The sequence below is a fragment of the Anopheles arabiensis genome, chromosome 2 (genome assembly GCF_016920715.1).
Source record: "Anopheles arabiensis isolate DONGOLA chromosome 2, AaraD3, whole genome shotgun sequence".
In the NCBI taxonomy this organism is placed as follows: Eukaryota; Metazoa; Arthropoda; class Insecta; order Diptera; family Culicidae; genus Anopheles; species Anopheles arabiensis.
The window spans coordinates 76,718,197-76,727,313 of NC_053517.1; the positions used below are offsets into that span (position 1 = coordinate 76,718,197).

A 9,117-nucleotide genomic window follows, 5' to 3' on the forward strand; every position below is an offset into this window, starting at 1 on the left:
GGCGCACGAGATCACAGACAGAGCCACACATACACACACACACAGGAGAGGATAGAGCGCATCTGGCGGAAGGGTGGCCGGTGGAAGGAAAGAGTAATGTCGTCTTCCTTTAAGCGCTTGTTCGGCGATTTAATTCGCACTTGTCGCCGCAGGTCGCTCGCTCAAATCGCCTCCACTCTTGCTCTCTCGCTCTCTCTCACGCTCACTCACTGTTTCTACCTTTTTCCCCCTTATTTAAATGAGAGCGCCTGAGAACAACAGTAGTCACTCGGCCTCGGTTGATTGATGTACTGCGAACGTTTTATTAGCTGCGACGATGAAGAACGATATTGGATCAACTTTACCGGTCGCACGCAATTGCCGTTGCCACGACTACCACCGACTGCCAGATGGGGTGGTGGTGGTGGTGGTTTGGATGCTGTGAAGGTGTTCACTTTTGTTAGCGTTATCTCTAATAGCATCGGCGAATCGATGATCGGTGGTGTCCTTTTCAACCAGAACAATATTGCGTTAATCTTGAAGATTATTAATGACTTTGAGAAACTGACGAACAACAACATTGTGTAAGCATTTAGCAAACAATTTATGCAAAATATAGAATAAACCAAAAACTTGCCTTTATTTTTTGATAGCTAATGATGTGCATGTCTGAGCGACTTATATTTACGAAGTTATGATGAAAGCTAAGAAACGCCAAAAAGATAAAACGAAATTAAGCAAATACAGATTTGTATGTAAATTTCATTCGAGTAACATAATGTTTGAGCCAGTTTCGTATTGCTGTCGTCAATCGTACTGCTTAAGCACATGCTCGTCCTGGTTAAGACGAGTTTCCCATTCTTGCCGGTAGTTTCCGGTAGTCAATTGGATCGAATCATCAGCTCTTCCAAGGTCGTCTGTAGCAAAGTTTGACTATACATTTGCGAGGCAAGAATGTTAGATTATACAAGAAAAAGGATAAATGACTTTCTTAAACCAATGTCATTCGTCCATCATTAAGGCCGGGATAACGGACTGGCAGACGAGGGCGCGAGACCACGAGCGGTTTCGGACACTCCTGAGGCAGGCCTGGAACGCAAATCGGTTGTAGCGCCGGATAAGTAAGTAAACCAATGTATTACTTCAACTGATATCAGTCATCTAGCTGTATGCGTTACGGAATAATATTTTGTTAAATGCATACATAATTCATGCACTGAATAATGATGGATGCTTTAGGTTTATGAAAACAAATATATGTTTTGAGATTTTTTAGATAACTTCAAAAGAAATATGTAGTTTTGAACGATTTGACACTATGAAGCTGTTGATAACAGGAGAAAACTGGAAATAAACTTTTGGTTTAATGCTAACTTGTAATTTAAAAAAAAAAATTCGATTGATATTGTCTAAGAATTATAATAAAATTATTTAGGATAATTTACTCTGAATTGAACTCATATTCAACTAATGTGGAACTCAATTACTTTTATACTGGTCAATCTTTGATTGCCTGCCATACATAAAAAGATAAGATTTTCTCGGCTGATATTATTTTAAACTGTTCAAAAACTAGTTTGAACGTTCAACTCAAAAGCATACCAACTAAACACCGTTCAATTCTTGAATTCTGAAAGTAGTTTGATGCATGAAACATAAAATGTAAGCATTTATAATTTATATTCGTAGCATTGTGACCTCTTTTCATAATTAAATATATAATAATAGATGCAAGCAAATATAAAAATCAATTGTTATGAAAACGCTACGTCCATTCGGACCTTTATAAGGAAATACGTTATTAAGGCACATATGAAATTGCCTCCTGGGCACAAAACGAAACTATGCGATGATATGTTTCGATGTTTTGGCTACGACATGACAGTGGTATGTTTACGTTCGACATAGCAAAAGCCTTTAACCCTTGTGCAAGCAGGATTTGTTACATTGAGTAATTGTGATTTTCACACATTATACTAATTTTTATTTCATAAAACAGTCAATGTGAAAAATAAGGCTTATTTCCGCGCCCAACATGATAAAGCATTGTTCTTTTTCTTATTCAAAATATTATATTTTAGGCATTCGTGCTGGACGAAAGTATAAGGGTTAAATTCGAATGTTATCAACAAACACAAAACAAAAAAAGAAAACAACCCGCAACCCCAATCAGCGTAAGAAAGTGTCTCTTCCGGCAATTTGGTATGAAACGTGTAACCGTGCGGCAGCATTAATATTTAGCCCTCCATCACGATGAAGCAGGTTTTTATTGGTCAAATCGTTCACTCCAAATCGCTCGATGAGCTCGAGGTTCTGGAGAATGGTTTCGTTGCGGTAAACGATGGCATGGTATGTACACCGTTTTGCGTAGTTTGCACAATTAATTGCGTGTATGTTAAGTTATTCATGTTGTGTAAATCAAACTACTTTCATTTTAGATTGAAGCCGTCGGTGATCACTCGCAATTGGATGGTTCAGCCGTATCTGAATACGAACGAATCGTGCTATCGCCTTCGCAGTTCCTTCTTCCCGGGCTCATCGATTGTCACATCCATGCCCCGCAAGTGCCCAACATTGGTCTGGGGCTAGATAAGCCGCTGCTGGAGTGGCTGGAATCGTACACCTTTCCGCTGGAAGCGAACTATCGTGATGCTGAGTTTGCTTCCCGAGTGTACAAGTACGTGGTGGTAAGACAATGATGTTCCTGTTCATTGATAACTGCAGGCGAATGGGGAATTTTTAAAACCAATTCGAAACTCTCCTGGACAGAACAATACGATTAGTCATGGTACAACAACGGCGTGCTATTTCGCTTCCATCTTTACGGAAACGAACAAGATTCTGGTTGACGAGATGGTGCGTCAAGGGCAGCGAGGTTTCGTTGGAAAAGTCTCCTCGAATCAAATGTGTCCGGATTTCTACGTGTAAGTATCGCGGCTGGCACGCAGGTGAAGGCCTGCAATAACACTTAATCATGGTCCTCCCTTTACAGTGAATGCAACACGGAAACATCGGTAAAGGACAATGTAGACTTCATACGCTACGTAATGGAGCGGAAAAGCGATCTCGTGCAACCGGTGATAACGCCACGCTTCGCCATCACCTGTGACGAGCCGCTAATGCGCGAACTGGGCAAGCTGGCCAAGCAGTACAGCCTGAACGTGCAAACGCATGTATCGGAAAATTTGGGCGAAATTGAAACGGTGAAGCAGCAGTACCCGAGCGCCCCTCACTACTCGGGCGTGTACGATGAGGTTGGACTGCTGACGGACCGGACCGTGCTCGCTCACGGTGTCCATCTGGAGGACGCCGAGCTGAAGGTGCTGGCCGCCCGTGGCACCTCCGTAGCGCACTGTCCCAGCTCCAACACAAACCTTGGGTCGGGTTTTTGTGACGTTCGGCGCCTGCTGGATGCCCGCGTCAAGGTGGGCCTGGGAACGGACGTGTCCGGTGGAAGCGACATGAGCATACTGGCAGCAATGCGTGCCGCTCTCGGCGTATCGCAACATTTGAACTTTATGAAAACGCAAGACGTCAAAGGGACGGGCAAATTGGAGCAAAGTGCAGCGCTGAAGGGAGAGAAATACATTCCACTGTCTTACAAGCAGGCACTGTTTTTGGCCACACTGGGAGGAGCTCAAGGTAAGGAATGGGTCATGGCGTTGTAGCTGGAATTGGTTTTGAATAACATGTTTTTTGCTTTATTTTTAGCGCTGGCACTCGACGAGAAGATCGGAAACTTCCAGAAAGGCAAGCAATTTGACGCCTTATTAATCGATACGGAACCGCAGCCCATCGGAGGCTACAAACTGCCGGCAAGCTTAACGAAGGACAAAACCAAAGTGCAATTATTGTTGGAGTTGGTGCAAAAGTTCGTCTACGTTGGTGACGATAGGAACATTGTGAAGGCGTACGTTGCGGGCAAACAAATTAAAACATAGGAAAGGTGCCTTTATTAATTGCCTCGGAAGATATTTTATACCTATAAACCACTCAACAACGAACAAATAAAACTCCATGTGAATGTGACAAATGCGGCTTGTGTTGTTTGAGTTTGGTATTGAGTTCAATGCGTACGTTTTTAGCGATGTTTGCGTTATCAAATTTCGTGTCCATTCCGACAGAAGGTTATCAAACGATGAACAATGTGATGAGAGCTGGTGGGATGGCGTTTGTTATCTGTTGCTTTTCATGGGCCGATGTTACGTGTGAAGCGAATGTGTGTTATTGATATTTCAGAAATGCACCTTTTAAGCTTGAGAGAAGATTTAGAGAAACGTGTGCAAGCACATAAAACCAATTCTTCTACAACCGGCATATCTGTAAAGACTGCTTTGTCTTCTTCAACAGGCGTAATACTAGACATTATAAAATTCTTATCAACAGAGGTTGGAGAGCGAGGAGGAGGGGATGCTGCTCCATGATTGTAGTAGCCGGTGCGTCTATCCACTATACCAGGGGTCGGTACACCATTGAAGTAAAGGACTGAATTGAGAAAAAGTCGTTAGCCATATGGGCTCTGACGTTTTCACACAAAAGCCTAAACTTCTTTCGTGTAGATGGTTTGTTCGAGAGTTTGTCTACAACAATCACAAATTGACAATAAATTCAGCAATTTGTGTGCAATTATAACTTTGATTGGATTTCATTTCAAGTGTTTCACAGGGTTATCCAAGGGTTCTCATATTTTGGGAGACTTTTTTTTACTCTTTCCTCCGTGAGGTGAACGTTATGGAATGCGAATTGAACTGGGAAGAACTGGGTACGGAAGGAACCCTGTTGGACAGGCACTTTGTAGATTCCTATTGGATTCCAAATGAGCACGTTAAAAAGGAGTGCCGTAAAGTAGTGATGGGCACGGAATCGCACTCACGCCTCAGAAAAGCTTCCGAACATTACTACTCTGGCTCAGATTCTTGCTACATCAAATCGACGGAACCGTCGGAGCCGTATGAGGCCGTCTGGAGCCGTCCGGAGTTGAAATCGTCGCAGCCGTCGGAGTCTTCCGAGAACCGTTGGAAATCTTTGTGGCTTCCGGCTAGCGGCTCCGGACGGTTCCGAGTTTGGAGTTTTGTACCTAGCTTCCAGAACCGTTACCAATTTTGGCGGAATCATTTGGAAGCGATGCCGGATTTATGTTGAAATGTCTCATCACTACCGTAGAGTCTAATTTCCTTGAAGAAAGTGTCAAAACGTTATTAAAATCCCTGAACAACCCTATATTATGAGTTTGAACACATTTAAATAATACCATGAAGATATATCGAAATATGATCGTTGCGAGGGTATTTGAGCCTATTCCAGTTTCATTAAAAACAGCTGTATTGAGCTACATGCAAAAAATCAAAGTCTGGTCAACAAACAAAATATGCAACTGGCGCATCTGCTCCAGCAAAATAGCGGGCAGCTCCAACATACATAAATTTCAACCCTGTGAAGATTCCATAAGAAAGGTTTATATTTAGGTAAAGCGATACTTACACTTCTAAAGAAAAGGTGACCAACATTTTCATATAGACTGCAGTATTTTGAATAAATTGTCTAAATTTATCCTCATCGATAACTTAATAAATTTTTTATGAAAATGGGATAAAAAAACAACATTTACGTCAATCATATGGCATTGATGGTAGTGCTGTGAAATAAGCTTGTATACACGTTTCATATTAGTAGCAGAAATAAATGGCGTTCGTGCATAATTAAAGCCTTGCTTCTATTTATCTAGCACACAAGTGTCAATCAGCTCGTTAGGGAACCTTGATTTACCTCGGTCCTAACACTCCGTAGTGTTGGAACAGGATAAAAACCGGCATAGTACCATTTCGGCACTCTTTGGAGATACCTCGCTGCTGCAATGACCTTCCAGCTAGTAGTTACCATACTTCTGCTGCTAGGCATAACCGAGAGTCACGCGTTGACTCTTTCCAGGACGAAAACGTACGAAGAACTGCGTGCCGCTATTAAAGAATCTGAAGCGGCGTACGGGCTTGGAGGAAAGGTCCATCTTAATCCAGATGAACGGCAGGCCGACCGAATACTGAGGGCAATGAAAAAGGACGAGCTAAAGGTGGTCGACCGTACCCGACCCGTGGCAGGAATGCACTTCTTTGATGCAAAACCTTTCATCGAGAATAGCACCGTGTTTGAGGCGTTAAAGCTAATGCCGAAGGGTGCTATCCTGCATCTGCACAACTCGGCCGCCGTCTCGTCCAGCTGGGTGATCAAGAATCTAACGTACCGTGCGGAGGCGAAGCTGTGTAATGTAGACGATCGTTACTATTTCACCGTAAGGTAGGTGAAAGTGTCTGTCGGATTGGTTAACGAATCCATAAAGCTTCATTGGTTTGGTTTTTCAATCGTTCAGACCGCTCAACTTCTGTCCAGAAAATCAAACGCGACCCATCAATCAGCTGCGCAAGGAGCGGAAGGATGATATCGATACGTTCGACATATGGCTGGAATCGTTTATCAACATGAGGCTGAAACCGACGCGAACCGGATACGCTTCCACCGATGAGCTGTGGCTCGATTTCGAGAGCTGTTTCGATACGATGAAGGGCTTCCTGCAGTACAAGCCCTTCTTCGAGGCGTACCATTGGCAGCTGCTGCACGAGTTCTACAACGATCGCGTGTACTACATCGAGTTGCGGATGTCCTTCGCGAAAGTGTTCGACGCTGCTGGGAGGGAGTATGGTCCACCGGAAGTGGCGTATCTGTTGCATCGCATCGTGGATGACTTTCGCCGCCAGCATCCAGCGTTTCAGGGGGTCAAACTGATACTGGCCAAACACAGGAACATGACCGATGGGGAGCTCGAGAAAGCGTTACAACTGTACGATAGCTTAAGGTATGTGAACTTACTGCTCTATAGTGCTCGAGTGGATGATTGATTCTGAATGTTTGATGGTTCCACTGGTAGTACCACTTTTCCCGGGTTTGTAGTCGGATTCGATTTGGTTGGCCAGGAGGATATTAATCGATCGTTGAAAAGCTTTTCATCGCTGCTAGTACAACCGCCAGTGTCATCGGGACCACCGAAATACTTTTTCCATGCTGGAGAAATAGGTAACGATGGCCGCTTTGATACTGAGTGATCTTCCATTTCTAATGTCTCAATCTTCAATATCTCAGCTGGATATTTCACAGAAGCGGACGAAAACGTTATCGATGCCGTGCTGCTCGATACTAAGCGCATAGGGCACGGTTATGCGCTGATGAAGCATCCCATCCTTTGGCACGCGGTACAGCGCAAGCAGATCGCGATCGAAGTTTGTCCGATCTCGAACCAGGTGCTTGGGCTGGTGCGCGATCTGCGCAATCATCCGGCCAGCTTTTACGTTGCGCAGAACATACCCATCGTCATAACGAGTGACGATCCTGGCTTTTGGGATGCGGTTGGGGTAACGTTCGATTACTACTACGCCTTTATGGCGATCGCACCCCACTCCGGGCTAGGGTTTCTCAAGCAGCTTGTCTGGGACTCGATTCGGTAGGTTTCGTTTACTTCTCTTTCCGCACTTTGCAAATAATTACATTTTAACGTTTAGATACAGTTCGCTAAGCGATGAAGAGCGACAAAACATCACCGCTACTATGGAAAAACAATGGGCCTTATTTGTGCGGCAGGTTGTTAGCGCAAATTCTTCAGCAACTGAATGAGTCGTTTTGTGCAGCAAACACACAGGAAAACACACAGGAGAAATAAAATAAAAACGACAAAATTGACAAAATTTATGAAACTAAGGGGAGATTTCCGATAAATTTTGTCTACGCTTTTAGTTTAATCGTTTTCCTTGCATCCAACAATTCAGAACTTCGAGTTAACGATAATTATTTGCTTTTCGAAGACATACATACACTACTACCACTTTTTATTGGACATTTAGACTCAGATCTTAAGCTCAATTAACTATGTTTTATGAAAAAATAAACTACAGCCACCTTGACAGTATGAATGTAACAACTGAATGAAAATTGCACCTTGCCACAAAAGTATTGCACGTCTTGGTCGCAAAATTCTTGTTCGCAAAAGTTTTGTTCGCAGAATACTTGGTTCCAGAATTCTTGGTTGCAAAATTCTTGGTCGCAAAAGTATTGATCGCAAAATTATTGGTCGAAAACTTCTTTGTCGCAAACTTCTTGATTGCAAAATTCTTGATCGCAAAATTCTTTTTCGCAAACTTCTTGGTCCCGCACTTCTTTGTCGCAAAATTCTTGGTCGAAAAATTCTCGTTTGAAAAAATCGTGTACACAAAATTGAATCATTTTTATTTGTAATTTAACTAAAAAATATAATATTTTCTTACAGATTACTCAAACTACACGCAAGAAATCTTTGTTTTACAGCTATAAAACAATAAAATCCAGGGTAGGCCGCTTTAATTTTTTTATTATGAACGATTCATACTTTACAAGCTCCGAATAGAAATGACAGTGCCCAATTGAGGATTTCCGTCGACCGAATGAGTATCTACGACGAGCGATAACGCTTTTACGATGCCAGATTGGCTAGGAAAACCCTGTAAAACATACTTTTGTGTTCTACATTCATTTTAGGCTTCAAGAAAACATTTTTTGGCAATTTATCCAAACATTTTGTTTGCAGGAGTAAAATTGGTAGCATGATGACATACAGTTGAGCGCCGTTTATCCGGGTACCTTTTATCCGGCTGTTCGTTTATCCGTGCTGTTGAGAAATGACAGTTCAATACAATGGTGACATTTCGTTATGAGGAGGATATTTGAAAAAGCGGTTAAAAGAGCATATTGTCAAAACAAAAGACCCGATAATTCAAGGCAAATTTCATATATTCTTGTGGAAAAAGCATGAAGTTAATGAATACTGGGTTATTTTTATCAAAAAATAAGATAATTTTCCAAAAATTAATCAGGAATTGGTGATAAAATGTATCATTTGACTCATTATCCGTGTTATTCGCTTATCCGTGCGAGGTCAAGTCCCGAGAAGCCCGGATAAACGGCGCTACACTGTAATTGGTACACCTTCTTCTTCTTCTTTGGCACAACAACCGTTGTCGGTCAAGGCCTGCCTTTGTACCCACTAGTGAAGTGAGCTTGGCTTTCAGTGACTTATTGTTACCATAGCAGGATAGTCAGTCCTACGTATGGGGGCACGAT

General features: G+C 42.6%; 2 protein-coding genes across 2 annotated transcripts; both read left to right on the forward strand.

The window, feature by feature from the left end:
- The first annotated feature begins 2,107 nt into the window (after positions 1 to 2,107).
- LOC120896722 (guanine deaminase) lies at positions 2,108 to 4,016 on the forward strand. The gene is made up of 5 exons (XM_040301088.1): positions 2,108 to 2,328; positions 2,418 to 2,666; positions 2,749 to 2,903; positions 2,972 to 3,621; positions 3,691 to 4,016. Exons 1-5 carry the CDS (start codon positions 2,233 to 2,235, stop codon positions 3,918 to 3,920), a joined length of 1,380 nt encoding a protein of 459 aa, XP_040157022.1. The 5' UTR covers positions 2,108 to 2,232; the 3' UTR covers positions 3,921 to 4,016.
- Positions 4,017 to 4,710: 694 nt separating this feature from the next.
- On the forward strand, positions 4,711 to 7,638 carry LOC120894245 (adenosine deaminase 2-like). The gene is made up of 6 exons (XM_040296724.1): positions 4,711 to 5,033; positions 5,908 to 6,270; positions 6,344 to 6,826; positions 6,899 to 7,044; positions 7,111 to 7,468; positions 7,527 to 7,638. Exons 1-6 carry the CDS (start codon positions 4,711 to 4,713, stop codon positions 7,636 to 7,638), a joined length of 1,785 nt encoding a protein of 594 aa, XP_040152658.1.
- Positions 7,639 to 9,117: the final 1,479 nt, after the last annotated feature.